The sequence below is a fragment of the Lygodium microphyllum genome, chromosome 9 (assembly GCF_053477565.2).
Source record: "Lygodium microphyllum isolate KBCC chromosome 9, Lygodium_microphyllum_v1.1.10, whole genome shotgun sequence".
NCBI classification, from domain to species: domain Eukaryota; kingdom Viridiplantae; phylum Streptophyta; class Polypodiopsida; order Schizaeales; family Lygodiaceae; genus Lygodium; species Lygodium microphyllum.
In genome coordinates this window covers 130618845-130635895 of record NC_141143.1, presented here as the reverse complement: position 1 = coordinate 130635895, position 17051 = coordinate 130618845, and the positions used below count along the sequence as shown (strand labels likewise).

The 17051-nt window shown below is 46.9% G+C and overlaps 1 protein-coding gene across 1 annotated transcript in view; it reads right to left on the bottom strand.

Annotated features, from left to right (window-relative positions):
* Positions 1–509: 509 nt before the first annotated feature.
* LOC148031585 (Ribosomal L29 family protein) overlaps positions 510–17051 on the bottom strand; it is a 29267-nt gene continuing 12725 nt past the window's right edge. The window contains exon 3 of the mRNA XM_087685160.1: positions 510–934. Coding sequence (XP_087541286.1) covers positions 773–934 — 162 coding nt within the window. The 3' untranslated portion in view covers positions 510–772. The remainder of the gene's footprint in view (positions 935–17051) is intronic.

Sequence of the window (17051 nt, the reverse complement as noted above, 5' to 3'; positions counted from 1 at the left end):
ACACATAATATTTGAGCAACTTCGAAGAGACTGCAAATTTGTTAAGAGGTGGTATTGGCTACAATACAGCAAGTTCATCAAGATCAACACTGGCAACATAGGTGTTCCTTTGACTGAAGGGCGACCTCGTGCTTTGAGTCCAAGGCCAAAACCCTAGGCTCATCACATTCCAACATGAAAACTGCAAGGTCTCTTTGAGGGCACATGAAAGAAGGAAACTCTGGTTTTCCTTGCAGTACCTCATGGCAAAAGATTGGCTCAGCGCGCATTAACTTAGATTGCATTCTGCCTCTCATTTTTCACGTATGTATCAGACACACATTTCTAGGCTCATCACAAATTCTAACATGAAAACTGTAAGCCTTTGAGAGCACATGAAAGAAGGAAGCTCTAGTTTTCCTTACCATCTCTCGTGGCAAAAGATTGGCTCAGCCTGCATTAACTTACATTACATTCTGCCTCTCATTTCTCATGTATGTATCAGACACAGCTCACCATGATAATAAACAAGCAAAGAAGTTATTTCATGTAAAAGCTCACTCTGGTGAAAGCCCCTAACAAGGGCACCATGTGCAAGAATGATTATTTTCCAAGCGCTTGGGTTGTGGACAAAAATATTCCCCATTGCATTGCTTCCAAGACTTGAGTCGCATGCAGCTGTTGTTTGTATGTAGCATCCTCAGGCTTATAGAAGTAATATCAAAATATTTCCAGGTGGCATCAAAAGCTCCCATACATTCAGCCATGAAAATCCTGTACATTTTGTAGATACCTACTTCTTCTCTTCCTTTCTCTTATCCAACACAGCAACAAGAGAAGGTGGGGGTTTTACTTCTACACTTCTCCTCCATGCTCGATCCAGTTTACGAGACTCTCTCTTTTTGATACCCTTCTCTAACTCCCTCTCCCTGTGTATGGTCAGCATCCGTGCTATCTGTCCAAACAACAAAATACATCAGAACAGGCCATAGTTACACAAGCCAAACCATGTAATTGAAGCAAATATACACTCATGCATATACAGCGACATGCGTGAGTACTAGTGCTTCCTCCTGTTCAAAGATGCTTAGTTAGGTGAGTGTGTAGTGCGTTTATGTATGCATGTGCTGTGGTACCTAACGGGCATGTCTTTATGCATTACAGAGGGTACCTATTGTGATGCAATGTGGGTGCCTTATGCACATGTGGTGGTAATAAGTGAATGCACACTAAGTGATGGTATGTGCTAGGGTGCACATGAATGCACGTGTGTCTCACTAGTGTATTGCCAAGTATCCTCTTCTTTTCTTACTTCCTGTGTCCTCCCTTTCAGTAGGTTGGATTTCGCTTGTGGAGAAAGAAAAGGTGCTATTGATGTGCACTAGAGTGAGAGGTGTCCTCGTGAATTAATATGCCATATTATTGTTTCTACCAACTGAAAGTTTCCAATTTGTTGGACTACCTGAGTCCTGTGTAGCGGTAAACAGAATGCATTAAAGGAAAGATGGAAGAGAACTTAACAAAAATCTCAAGACACTAGTATGCAGAGACATCCTAAAAACACCAAAAAATGTGTAACTGTCTGTTCCAAAGCAGTTGCTTGAGCCTTCTAAAGCAAGGGTGTTGGGCAACTAAAATCAAAGGCCTTAATTAAGAGAAAATTATCATGCATTTCAGCCTACTTAGCTCCACAAAAACAACCCCAAAAAAGAAAATTTATAAAAAAGGCATTTTATTTGAGACAGCAGGACAAATGACAAAAAATCTTCTATGAACAGACATGTTGTGGACATCCATTGTTCATCTCTAATTTCCACATTCAATCAGCCCTCCCCCATCTTCATCACTCTCCTTCCCAGCTCCTGCTCATCTGCCAGTGTTTTTGCCCTTGCTGCCGGTTGCTGCCACCCACGCTCAACAGCTATCACCCTTACCTAGATCCACTCAGGCTGTCATGTTTTGTTCCTGCAACTGTCACCCTGCTCTTGACCATCCTCAGGCGCTGCCTGTCTGTCTGAGCAGGCTGCAGGTCATTGCTGCCCCTAGCTGCAGCCATCAGTAGATTGTGTTTTCATCATCAGTCTGCCACCCTACATCTGCTGCACATCTGAAGCTGTCACCTGCACATTCAACTCATCCTGATGGCTGCGTCTTTTCTAAACCAGCTGCTGCTTCATCGGACAGAGATTGTTGCCAGGCAGTACAGGGAATGACACTCCCTAAGCACCCTCCCACGGGACAAAGAATGGTTGTTTGGACAATCTCCACTCCTTGAGATTCCACATCTGTATTTCTTACTTCTTCATTCATTGTCTTAAGTTGTGTTTGTACACACTCAATGTTTTATTGCAAACCTTGGTAATTCTTCACATGATATCAAAGCCGGTGCTCCTGTAAAGAGTATCCTGCATGGCTATCATAATGATGACGTTTTGCACAAGCAAACACAACTAACTCATAATGTCTTACACATCTTCAACTTGGGAGACCATGGTGTCTACTCAAGCTCCTCTTGCTTTGCAGACCTGAAGGCAGCATTATTCTCTCAATGTGGGGGACAATGCATCCTCTCCCTCTTCTCCTCCAATATAACAGATTTTTGGTGGACTATGGCGGACAAAGAGTCTTTTGAGTTTTGACAAAGAAAGTATGTTGAGTTCTATCCTCCACATAATCCTCCAACTTTCCTAGGCTTTCTTATTGCCACATTGTCAAGAGATGCACATCAATTGAGGCATTCACCTAGTATCAAGTAACGATTGTCACCTCTTAACTGGAGGAGGACAAACCACTTTCAAGACAACTAGAAGGGTACCGATATGTGAACATAAACAAAGGATAATCTAGATGCTGAAGAAAATATGTGATATATCATGTGCTACTTTACCTTTGGTTTCATTTGAGTATATTCTTAATGCTACTCATTCACAAATCCCTCTCATCACTCCCTCATCCCATATGCATTTAGGTTCTCATGCTATTAGCAGCTTAGGACAAGATCTCACTTTAGCATCTTCAACATTGGGTCTTGTTCCCTCTTTTTATAGCACTTAAGGTTTAAAATCTACAGTCTCAAGTCTAAGTTCATTTTTCTTTCCTTAGGTAACTAGGTTAGCTTAGATCATTCTTATCTACAATCCATCATGCTACTTCGTCATCACAAATCTACTCGTGCACATTGTGACTCCCATCTACCCTAAAGTGAGCACACCTATTTATACTCGTGCAATTGTGTTGGATATTCCCCTCATGCTCTTGTATCTCTAACCTTAACTGCTCAAATGTAGAGATATCCATCTCATCCTTATAGTGTGCATATCCACACTCCTTTAGCCACTTAAATGCTCGAATACCCATCCCTTGCTTATAGTGAGCCTATTTCCCACTATCAACCAATGATCATGCATATGCTTTGTCAGCCGAGTTACATAGCTAGATCCACTATGCATACCTCACTAATGCATGGTGAGCACTTTTGGGCAAACACCCAAGTTTATATCCATTCCTCACCCCAACCCTACTTATCCTTCACTCAGCATCGACAATCCAAATGCTACTACCACGCATGTGTTAAAGCACACAATGGAAAAGAATAAGAACTAGGAGTAAGAAGAGAACATGGAAAGAAGACAAATGTAGTGGAATCAAAGGAACAAAACTGATTAATCACGACAGTACAGGGCTGCAATCTCTCATTCCCTACATGTGACAAGGAGCATCCTATGAGAGTGCAACGAAAGAAGGAACTCAAACACAGAGAAAGAAGATAGCAGGAAGATGAAGGAAGAAAGAAATCTGCACTGACTGAAATAAATGCTGAACACGAACAATTGGACTAATCAATAGTGCACGCAGCCTGAGGCATCAATGAGGGCACCAGATCTGGCCTGAAATGATGACAGCAGTAGCCGCACCAGAGACAAAAGGAGCACGACCGCAATCGAAGGAGCAGCCTGCAAAAGAAGTGATCTGCCCAAGCCAGCCAGCCAGCCTACTATAAATGGCAAGAAATGACCAAAACTGGCTGCTGGCCAACCAACTACCAGCTGGGCAACTGCATTTAATGCAGTCGCCTGCATAAAAAATGCAGAAGATAATACAGCTGATGTGACAAAAAACCAGGGGGACAGGACAATGTCTCACAAAGTGGCCCAAGCTGGGGAATGCTGAAAAATGCTCACAAAACTCGGGAAATGCACACTAAAATGCCAAAGCTCCCATGTCTCCATCAAACTCTAATAGGAGCTCACAACCGGGTGATGACGAACTGACAACACTTAAAGTGACAAGCTAACACATCTATGATGCACGAGACACAAGACAAGAGGATGGTTACAAAATTAATGAGGGAAGCAAAAATCATGATGACTAGAACATGGTGAAGAGATGCCGCATAAACTAACCCAAGATTTGGGAGCTAGTGGACCAAAAAAGCTGGCAACCAGCCACCTAGCCTGAAATTGGCCGCCCAACACTATTTGCTAGTGAGAAAACTATCAACCATGCCATGTGGCTCGATTGCCTTCCTACGACGTGAAAATTCATGTTGCCCAATCTCATTGCCTATCATCGGCGTGCACATGAGTTCAAAAGAATGCCATACAAAGGAGGACCTCTATCTTAAATGCCTAGGAGAGAGAAACTGACAAAAAAGGACTCTGATCAAAGATCATAATGTGGCTCACAAGCAAGAGATGACCATACAAACACACATGTCCACTCACACCCCCTCTTTGATCTTGGATGTGGCAAAGGGCAAAGGAGATGGAATAGATATGAGGGTGGTAGGAAGATTGACATACCAAATGAAGTCCATCAATGATGAATGCTAGCCAAGGACAGTGAACCCCTCTCCAGAAGAAAGCCTGATACAACAAGGGACCATCAAAGGCCAATTGAAGTGGAGAGGCCTTGAATAGATCACTCCAATGATGTTGATTCTATCAAAAGATGGCATACCAACGAGACAGTAGGATTTGCGGGGAGGAACACGAAGTGAACTCGGCAAACATAGAGAAGAGAAGAGGAGAGAAGAAACTCTGATGAATGGAATGATGAAGACCTGAATCATGGAGTGAATGTCATACAAGGGAACAAGGGTGCCGTAGCACAAGGAAGATGATGAAGACAACCACAAACCACAAACCGCAATGTCCTCCCAAAGGGGTGTGAGGGCAGTGGAGAGGCTGGAGAGAAGAGGTGACAGACTGAATGAATCAACCGTGAGGAATGAATGAGAGAGTGGCCTATAAATAGGCACAGTCAGTCTAGGATGGAGCCCCTTTTTTGGGCTGTAAACCCTAAACGCAAAACGCAAAACGCAAAAACGCAAATTGCGGGAGTAAGGTGAAGGGCTCCCTAACTACAATTTTATGTTGACAAATGTAGTTTGTACGGAAGTCTTCTCTAGAGAGTCTTGCTTGTAGCAGAATCTACCTTTGTTGTTCTAGACTTGGGCTTGAGCTGGTTTTGGGGGTGTGTTTTTAGAGCCCATACTTTATGGCTCTTCTTGTGATTTCTCGTTTCTTCCTTAGGCCTTCACTATCCTCTCTACAACCCGACACACGGAAGCTTGAGGTGAGTAGGGATGTGATCTTTGATGAGGTTGCGGTCTCTGAGGTCTTATTGATGGTTCGCTTCATCATTAACTGACCCTCCCCTCTCTTCTAGGTTGCCGCTTGGCACCCCTTCTTCGTCTTCAGCTCCTCCCTCTATATCGGCTTCCCTACCACCTTTGATGGATGAGACTACTACTTCGCCGAGTACTTCCGCCCTTCAACCACCCCTCTAAGGTCTTCTAGGGACGCTCAATCATCAGAGGGAAAGCTTTCTGCAAATGAGGAGGATTTGTGAGAGTGGGTAATGAAAGAAGGAACACGTACACACACACAGAAGAAAATGAAGAAAGAAATATTACACTAACTAAAATGAATGTTGAATACATAAGGACTGATCAGTCCCTCCACACAGCCCACAGCGTCAATAAGGGCACCAAATCAAGCTGATGATGATGGCAGCACCGAAGACGGAGAAAGATGACAGAGTCAGAGTGTGCACCTGCCAAGGAAGGAAGGAAGATGATCATCTAATTGACTGCCAAGTGGAAAATGGCTATAAATAGCCAAAAAACCCAAAAATTGGCCAACTTGAAATTTGAGGCCAAAAAACATTTAATGCTAGTAAAAATGCCAAAAATGCTCAAAAAAATCCTAGGAAGAGCAGACATTGTCCCACAAGTGAGGCAGGCTGAAGAATGCAAAAACTACCTCGGAAAATGCACATAAAATCCCGACTAGAGGAGAAAATGCACTGAAATGCAATAAACCGAGTGCTCTAAAATGAGCTACCTCCTTCGTTAAAACAAGTGATAGACAAGTCAAAGCTCGTAAAGTCCTCATTTGACTCGAACTCAGCTCACAAGCAAGAGATGACAAGGCATGACAAACATGACTCCTAACACCTCCTCTCAAATCCTGGATATGGCGGAAGGCCAAGGGAGAAACGGATCTTGGGGTGGCAAGGGGAATGCCAATGCCGATGAAGTCCGTCAATGAAGATTGCCGATGAACAAGCTCCTCACGATCCTAGAAAACCGCCTCTAAAACATTAGGAGCTAGGAAATCCACAGCCGTATCACCGAAATCGTCCTCCTCTGAAAGGGATGGGGGATACGAGGAAACCACCGAAGGAGAGGGTGGGGGATGGAAAGGAACCTGTGGAAAAGAGGGTGCACAAGCGGGAACAGGTGTAGCAATAGACAACTGCCTCGAAGGACCCTACATAAGAGAAGGGAAATGGAGCCTATGAAGCCCGCTCTCCCACCAACCTATCGCGATAATAGCCCCTACAGAAGAATCCTCAATATAAACAACTTGCTCGGTGAAGACAACCCAGGTACCAAGCCTAGTAAGGCCATAAGGTACCAAGCCTAGTAAGGCCATAGACTAAGAGAAGTGGAAAGCCCAAGTCCGAAACATAAAGAGCCTGTGTAAGGGAGCTCGACGCGCAGTCGGGAAATAAAGGCAAAGTGTCAACACCACAAATAGGTACCAAAACAATGTCACCAACAGTGACTAAAACCTCAGAAGGGCATAGATCCTGCAACAAATCACTCAAGGAGTATGACTAGAAGCTCCACTATCAACCAGCCAAGGCCTCTCAGAAGATGAGGCAACCACCGAAGAAGGCTCCTCTGAGTCAACAATATGAAGGAACACTAACTCATGGGTAACCACTACAGTAGAGGTAGAACGCTCGAATGTTTTAGCTCCATCCTTCGCTCTCAGACAAAGGTGAGGATATTTCTTTTAACATTTCTCTTCTGGATGTGTCCCCTTCCCACAATACGGACATTTAGGCTTCTCCGAGTCGGAGTTAGAAGCTAAAGAACTCTCCTGTCTTGTAGCCTATGGCTTTCCTTTCTTCTATGTCCCCCCTCCCAAACCTGCAACAAAAGCTTTGGTAGAGGTGGATCCACTGGCTACCTCTTTGGCGCACTCGTTATGCTCCAAAACAAGTGGGGCAAGCTCCTCCCATAGAAGCTTCTCACATGTCCTTCATGTAAGAAGGCCCGTGTAGAAGACATCAAACCGGGGAGATGGCAGCTAAGTCAAAAGAATCATGGCCATATCCTTGGAAGAGATCCTTCTACCAAGGGATGCAAGCTCATCCCTCATCTCCTCCAACTTGTTGATATAATCCTTCATGGAAGAAGAATCATCAACAGCGAGCATCCATAATTTCTTCTTGAGAGTAATCCGATAGGCAAATGTCTTTTGATGGTACAAAGAAGCAAGCTTTGTCCACACTTCCACTGCTTTCCACAACCTGCAGACATGCACTAGGACAAAATCCTATAAGCTCATAAAGAGGAAAGATTGAGCTCTCGAGTTGGGATGATCTCACAAGGCCGCATGATACATCGATGATCCAACGGTGGGATTATCCACTAGACCGGGAATTGGGTGGATAGCAAACTCCCAAAGATCGAAGGTATCAAGGATACACTCCACCTTACACGACCAAAGCGAGTAGTTGAAACCATCAAGCCGGTTTTTTTGGGCAAAGAAGGGAGTACGGACACAAGTATAGAGAGTGCCATGGAAGGCATATGAAGGCCAGTAAAATGAGCCTTCTATGAAACATGGAGAGAACGCGGAATAGAGGGATCTCGTACAAATGGGCTAGGTGACCTCCGCTCATCACGTGAACCAACACGAAAGTCTCTCCGTCTCTCAGAGGAAGGAATAGAGACCTCATCCTCTGAGTCAGCAAAAACTGCTGATAAGGCATCTTCGTACATACCTACAATCACCAAACAATTTGCAACCAATAAACAGTCAAGATGGAGCTGCCTATGTTAGAAAAGACCCAGAAGATGCTATCGCCTGCAAGAGGAGAGAGAAAAACTGTCGCCTATCCTCCAGATGATAACGCCTCCTCCTCTATTGATGTGGACAACCTCCTATTGGCTACGTTTGATGCAAACGCAGGCTGCAAACACCTAGAAAATTGTTGCCTACTCCTCCTAACGCTGCAAAACAGCAAAACGCAAGTATGGAAGGCTGTGTTTTAGCCTGGACAGCACCGCTAGGGGCTGGAAAGGATGGAAGAAGGGCTGCACTTGATGGTGTCCTCCTCTACAATGGAAGCTCTCCTCCGTGATCTCAGTTAGGCGATGATACCATGTGAGAGTGCACAACAAAAGAAGGAACACGAACACAAAAAGAGAGAGAGAGAGAGAGCAGAAAATGAAGGAAGAAATACTACACTAACTGAAATGATTGCTAAATACAAAAGGAGGATTGATCAGTCCATGCACGCAACCCACAGTGTCAGTGAGGGCACCAAATCAGGCTGATGATGACGGCAGCACCAAAGACGGAGGAAGATGACAGAGTTGGAGTGTGCACCTACCAAGGAAGGAGGGAAGATGATAATATAGCTGACTGCCAAGTGGGAAATGGCTATAAATAGCCAAAAAACCCAAAAACTGGCCAACTTGAAATTTGAGGCCAAAAAGCACTTAATGCTAGCAAAAATGCCAAAAATGCTCAGAAAATCCCGGGAAGGGTGTACAATGTCCACGTCAAGAATACTTTCTTGAACGGTGATTTGGTTGAGAAAGTATATATGGAACAGCCTAAAGGCTATGTTCACCCGGACTTTCTTACACATGTATGTAAGTTGAAAAAGGCTTTATATAAACTGAAACAGGCATCTAGAGCATGGAATGCTCGGATCAGCAGTTATTTACAGCAACATGGATTTAGATTGAGTAATGCAAATCACAGTCTGTTCACGAAGAAGACAAATCATGGATATGTGTTTCTAGTGGTTTATGTAAATGATCTTATCATCACTGGAGATGGGACCCATCCATCTAGAAATAGACATGTTGCCCCCCACTCAGCCTTAATCTTGTTTTTGCAAATTGTAGGTGCCATATCTTTACTGTCCACACCCCATTAGTGGAGCGTAGTCGGAGCTCTATTCATAGCCGTCCATCACTTGGCACCTATAGTCTGGCCCTCACCTTCAACTTGCGACTACTATCCAACAGTATCCTACTAACAATGACATGTTTTCTACTTGTTCCATCATGGGCTATCTCCTCACCGAGATCGTCCCCCTTTGAAAGGGATGGGGGGTACGAGGAAACCACCGGAGGAGGGAGTGGGGGATGGGAAGGAACCTGTGGAAAAGAGGATGCACAAGTGGGAACAGGTGTAGCAATAGACAACTGTCTCGGAGGACCCTACATAAGAGAAGGGAAATGGAGCCTGTAAAGCCCACTCTCCTGCCAACCTGTCACAATAACAACCCCTGTAGAAGAATCCTCAATACAAACGGTCTGCTCGGTGAAGACAACCCGGATACTAAGCCTGGTAAGGCCATAGACTCGAAGGAGGGGAAAGCCCAAGTCTGAAACATAAAGAGCCTGTGAAAGGGAGCTCGACGCAAGCTCATCCCTCGTATCCTCTAACCTATTGATATGATCTTTCATGGAAGAAGAATCATCAACAACGAGCATTCGTAATTTCTACTCAAGAGTAATCCGATGGGCAAATGTCTTCTGTTGGTACAAAGAAGCAAGCTTTGTCCACACTTCCGCTGCTTTCCACAACTTGCGCACATGCACTAGGACAGGTCACAGAATCCTGTAAGCTCATAAAGAGGAAAGTGTTAGCCTGCTCTATTTCATTCTCAGTCTGTCATCTCCTGGTTGTGAGCTCCTATCAGAGTCTGGCACGAGACAGAGGAGCTCTGTCAATTTATGTGTTGCTGTTTTTTGTGTGCATTTATTTTTGGCCTCTTTTAGTGGGCAGCCACTGGCTGCCCGGCCACTTTTTTGGTCACTGATGTGGGGCGCCCATTTTATGGCATTTTTAGGGTTTGTTCTTTTGCCTATTTATAGGCAGCCCCCCTCCCCACTTGATCACTTGTCTTCTTGCAAATTCTGACACTCCTCCCCCGTGGTGGTGCTGCCATCATCATCAGCCTGATTTGGTGCCCTCACTGACGCTGTGGGCTGCGTGCAGGGACTGATCAGTCTCCTTCCGCCTTCCCGTTTGTATTCAGCATTCATTTCAGTCAGTGCAGATTTCTCTTCCTTATTTTCTGCTTTCTCTCTCTCTCTCCCTCCGTGTTCGTATTCCTTCTTCCGCAGCGCACTCTCACATGGTATCAGAGCCGAAGGAGAGTACACGGAGCTGAGATTTACGTAGGAGAACACCCACAAACCTTGCGTTTGCTGGTCAAGACATCTCCAACAGCTGAGGCATCACCTTCTGCACCATCTTCTTGATCAAGGCGGCCTGTTTTGGTGTCAACCTACTTGCGTTTGCTGCTGGCGTCATCCCCAACAGCCAAGGCAGCCCTTCCAGGAGGTCCCAAATCTTTGCGTTTGCTGCTGGCGCCTTCTCCAGTGGCTGCTACATCATCAACAACCTCTTCCTGCTTGCATTTTCAGCCAGGCGGCCTCCCCAACAGCTGGGCGACTTCCTTACTGACATTTTGCTCATTAGGCGGTGTCTACAGCTACTGGCGGCTGATCTTCAGCTGACGACTCCTTTGCAGCCTGCGTTTTTGGTGTTTGGCCACTACCACTTCGGAGTTTGCTCCATCCTCAGCTGCGTTTTTCCCTTTTGGTGATAGGCGACCTCATTTACTGGTGTTTGGTGGTCCGCTCGGTGGTTGGTGACCCATCTGGTGGTCATTATTCGGCATCGGCAAAGTTTTCTTTGGTGTTTGGTGCTTTGCAGATTGGAAGATGTCTTACCAATTTTCAGGCTTTGATGACTCAGAGGATGAGCTCCTTTCTCATCATTCCTCTGAGCGGAGACGGGATTATCAGGCTTTTCGACGACAAGAGGAGACTCCTCGCACTCGTCCCTCTTCAGTCCACGCCTCTCAGAGGGTTCCATCTACCGTGAAGGTTCCATCCGTGAAGACTAGGTGCCTATTCTCCCTTCCTTTCCGAAGGAAGATAAGTTGGATGGTTCCAACTACTCTCTCTGGTCGTGCAAGGTGGAGTGCATCCTCGATACATTCAACCTCTGGGAGCTTGTTTCTTCACCCATTGACCGTCCCCCCATGGATTCGTCAGATGGAGCCTCTATGGACCGTGCTGCCTTGTGGGATAGGCTCAACTCTCGAGCCTGTTCCTTTCTTTTTACGAGTCTTCATGACTTGATTCTTATACATGTTCACAGGTTAAAGACCGCGGCGGAAGTGTGAAAGAAGCTTGCGTCTTTGTATTAGCATAAGATGTTTGCCCACAAGATTTCTTTGGAGAAGAAGTTGCGGATGCTCAGTCTTGATGATTCTTCTTCTATAATGGAGCACATCATGAAGATGGAGGACATGCGAGGCGAGCTAGCCTCTCTTGGTCGTGTGATATCGTCCGAGGATATGGCGATGATTCTCTTGACTTAGCTGCCATTACCCCGATATGATGTCTTCTACACCAGCCTCATCACCTCGAGGATCCACGAGAAACTCCTATGGGAGGAACTTTCCCCGCTTGTCTTGAAGCATGACAAGCAACTCAGAGAGGTGGGAGCCAGTGGCTCCACCAAGGCTTTTACTGCAGGTACAGGTGGCGGCAAGAAGAAGAAGCAACAAAAGGAGAAGGCCAAGGACAAGAAGGAGGAGGCCAAGAAGGATGCGAAGGAGAAGAAGCCCAAGTGCCCACACTGTGGGAAGGGCACTCATCCCGAGGAGAAGTGTTGGCAAAAGTACCCCCATTTGAAGCCCAAGGAGAAGGACTCGAAGGCGGCCCCAGCCATGACAGAGTCTGCATTTGTGCACGTCTTTGTTGAGGAGGATACAGCCCTAGCTTCTACCACTGAGGAGAAGCCTTGGCTCGTGGACAACGGAGCATCTTCTCATATGACCTTTAGGCAGGATTGGCTTCAGGATCTTCGTTCCAAAGGGGGCACCATCACCATTGGTGACAATTCTATTGTTCCTGTTCGAGGCGTGGGGACGCTACCTATGTTTTCTGATAGGCGGTCTTCTTTCGCCAAAGTTCTTTTGTCAGAGTGCAACGATGCAGAAGCGTGGGACCAAGACTAAGAGAGAGAGTGAACACAGAGAGGAGAGAGAGAGAGAGAGAGAGAGAGAGAGACAGTGGAAGATGAGATCTGATGTATAAGGTGTGCTGTATACAAAGATATGCAGATATATACACGGGCGCAGTGCGCGGGACTGCCTGTCTCCACCTCGACGATGCAACCTGCTGTCCTTCTCGAAATACGCTGCAGTCTGCACGAATCTCCAGCCTGAAATCTGCAATCACAAGTGGGAACAATGTGCAGGCTGCCGGCTATAAATAGCCTAGGAATAATGCGAAAAATATGGCAGGTCGGCTGCATTAAATGCAGCTGCCTGGTACAGGTCTGTCCGACCTGCACCAGACTGCCACATGGCAGCTGACGTGGCACGTGACGTGGCTGCCTGCTCCGCCAGGGGATGACAATCGCTAACACCCCCTCTCAGAGCCTGGACGGGGCAAAAGCCTGAGGGATCTAGCATGTCTCCGAAGTAGAGCCTGGGAAAGCGCCTTCGTAAACAAATCTGCAAGATTGTCCTCCATCTTGTAGTACTCCACAGCTATGGTCTCATCCAGAAGCTTCTCCCTGATGAAGTGGTGCTGGATCTCGATGTGCTTCGTCCGGGTATGGAAAACAAGATTCCGTGCCAAGGCAATGCAACTCTCATTGTCGCATCGCAGAGAAGTAGGACGAGTCTGGGAGCATCCAAGCTCCTCCAACAATCTCCAAAGCCACACAGCCTCACATGTGGTGGAAGACGCGGCCCGATACTCCGCCTCAGTAGACAAAAGGGCTACCGTGGGCTACTTCTTGCTACTCCATGAGATAACTCCTGCACCCAAGCTAAAACAGTAGCCTGTAGTAGACCGCTGGTGGTCCACATCGCCAGCCCAATCCGAGTCGCTCCAACCTGCAAGTACAAGATCTGAACCACCTGTGCCCACTGGATAATGAATCGCTAAGTCAGAGGTCCCCCTCAAATACTGAAGTATCCCCTGGGCAGCCTGCCAATGCACCGTCTGAGGTTCACTCATGAACCCCGCCAAGAGACCTACAGCAAAACAAAGATCAACACGAGTGTTGAGGAGCCAAATCAATGATCCAATCAACTGATGGTAGCGGGAAGCATCCCCCAAGGGAGAAGCGGAATGTGAAATGGCCTTCAAGTTCGGATCCATAGGAGTAGAAATGGTCCGACAATCCTCCATCGCAAAAGAAACCAAAAGCTCCTGTACGTATCTCTGCTGAGAGATGAAAATCCCCCTCTAAGACTGATAAATCTCATGGCCCAAGAAGAAGTGGAGTAGACCCAAGTCCGTCATCTTCAACGTCTGATGTAAGGCTGCCTTCGTCTCTTTGACCTTCTGTGCATGATCACCTGTGACAATCAAATTGTCAACATACAACACAAAAAACACACAACCAGCCTTGGAAGTGTGTACATAAAGCTGCGGATCGGCCTTGGAACGCCGATATCCCAACTGTGACTAAAGGAACAAGTCAATCTTCTCGTTCCATGTACGCAGAGCCTACTTGAGGCCATACAAGACCTTCTTTAACCTGTAGACTTGCCCATCGGAAGATCCAAAGCCAGGAGGCTGCTCAACATAGATCTCCTACTTCAAATCACCATTGAGCAAGGCCAACTTCACATCCAACTGGTAGACAGGCCATCTCCTATGGCCAGCCAAGGCAAGTACAGCTCGAATAGTCGCCATACGAGCAGTGGGGACAAAAGTATCATGACAATCAATCCCGGGGCACTGTGCAAAACCTTTAACAACAAGGCGAGCCTTGTGCTTGTCTAAAGAACCATCGCTAAGGTACTTGGTCTTGAATACCCATTTGACGCCAATCACCTTCCTATGAGAGGGGCGAGGCACGAGGTACCAAGTGCCATTCCTCTCAATAGCCTCCAACTCGGCTTCCATAGCTTTCTTCCATGGTGCGGACTGTAAGGCCGCCTTCACGGAGGTGGGCTCTCAATCCTGCATAATACGGGTCATCAAACAATAGTTAGAGCAAACAAGCTCCGTAGAATGGGCCTGGTGCCTCCGTGACCGTCGCGGACCATCCTGCGGTCCCCACTCCTCAAGGACCCCCTCGATCCCTGAATCTCGGAGTGTGTCACAGGCCCAACAAGGAGGAGGCCGGATCTCTCCTCGTCGCTCTCCATCAGCTGAAGACTCTGGGATATCCACCGGTGGTAACTCCTCGAGGGTGATCGGTGGAACAATAGACTCTGTATCGGAAACAAAATCAGAATCAAAAGGCGTTGGCTCCAAAGAAACTGTCTCAGGAGCCCAACTCTCCCCTGGATCTCCAAGAACGGGATGCTCCTCACCCGTTGCTATAGCCGGAACCTCCACGAACCGCACATCTCGACTGGTGTACACATCCTGCTTTACGGGATCATACAAGCAATAGCCTTGGGACTGAGAGCTGTAGCCAATGAATACTTGTCTTCGGGAAGCCGCTTCAAATTTATCACGATGAGGCTTGGGAATGTGAACATAGGCATCACACCCAAAAACCCTAAAATAAGAAACATCGGGCTTAGTTCCAAAGTAAGCCTCAAAAGGTGTCATTCCATCAACGGCCGAAGAGGGGAATCGGTTGAGGATGTGGACGGCAGTAGCCACAGCCTCGGCCCACAGAAACTGAGGTGTCTGTCGGTGGTCCATCATGGTGCACACCATCTCGATCACACTTCAGTTCTTCCGTTCAAGAATGCCATTTTCTTGAGGAGTGTTGGTGTTAGCAAACTCCTGGTGAATGCCTCTATCTCCACAAAAACGAGCAAACTCATGAGAAACAAATTCACCACCCTTGTCGGAGCGCAAGGTCTTCAATTACCAACCCGATCGGTTCTCCTCAAATAGAAGCCAATCCTTGAAGTGAGAGAAAGCCGCCGACTTCAACGCCAAGAAGTAGGCCCAAGTCATCCTACTGTAGTCATCTACGATCAACATGAAGTACGAGCTTCCTTTCAAGGACTCGTTCCGCATAGGGCCACAAAGATCCGTAGATACAAGCTCCATCGGGAAAGTAGCCTGCCGCGAAGCTTTGTTGGGAATCGCATCCCTATGCTGCTTCCCACGAATGCAGGAGACGCATGGCTGCTGGCTCACCACTATGTCCGGCAACCCTCAAACAAGCTATCCACATGATGCCCTCCGAAGATAATCATAGTTTAGGTGACCAAACCGAGCATGCCATAGCTCTGACTGTGTCTGAGATGTAAGAAGAAGAGTAGGGAGAGCGGTAGAAGACGTCAGTTTGTAGATGCCATTCTCCTCATATCCTGATGAGAGAACCTTCTGTGATCCAGGATCAAGAACTCGTACCGAATCACTGTCAAACTCCACCAAAAGTCCAAGTGAATAAATCTTATGAACCAATAGTAGATGATACACTAAACCTGGCACATGCAACACCTCTGAGGTATGGGTACCACCATGTCCATCTGGAATAAGCTGCATCTCACCCCGTCATGCAATAGACGCCGAAGAGCTATCTTCAATGAGAATCTGCCCACGCGAAGGTCGCAACTAGGCAACACCAACTGATGAAGGAGTCATGTGCCGGGAGGCACCACTGTCTACGATTCACTCTTGAGCCTGGGCAGCTATCATCGCAGCATCAGAAGCCTTCGGTGTAGAGTCCTCAATGACTGTTAGATGAAGAAACGCAGCTGATGAGGGTGCAGCCACCGCTCCAGAATCCTTTGAGTCCTTGTTGGTGTCCTTCTTGTCTTTGTCAGGGCAATCCTTCTTCCAATGGCCGGTCTTACCACAAATATGGCATGTGGATTCTTTTTCCTTGTCCTTCTTTGACTTGTTGTCCTCCTTTTTTTGGTCCTTCCCCTTCTTCTGAGAGGCTTGACCTGTCAATGCTTCCGACTTGGAAGCATATTGTCCCTTCAGTTGTTCCTCTTGGTCCAAGACCATACGAACCAACTCTTCCCACCGAAGAGTAGACTCACGCCCCGAAGCAATAAGGGCGGAGTAAAAAGCACCGAATCGTAGCGGCAACTGGAACAAGAGTGTGATCGCCATGTCTTCGGAGGAAATCGGCTTCCCCGCATTCTGAACCTGCATTTGAAGTTGTCGAAGCTTGTTGATGTGCTCCCGCAACGAAGAAGACTTGTTAACGGACAAGGTCCGCATCTGCACCTCCAAAGAAACCCTCTTCATAAGGGTCGTCTGGTTATACATCTGGTCAAGCTCCAGCCATATCTCCCGAGCCACCGTCAAGTACTCGATGTGGGCTATCACGGCTGTAGTACAATACAGAAAAAGAAAAGAACAAATCCGGGCATTCAGTTTGTCCCAGTGAGACTGGGCCTTGGCCAACTCGGCACGAGCATCGGAATAGAGTTTGGACTCATCTCTCACTGAGGGCCGGTCGATCTCCTGTACAAATCGTAAGACTCAAGGATGGCCAACATCATCATGCGCCAGATGCGGTAACTGTCGCCATCCAGCTTTTAATCTGAGGGAAGAACCAGTAAGA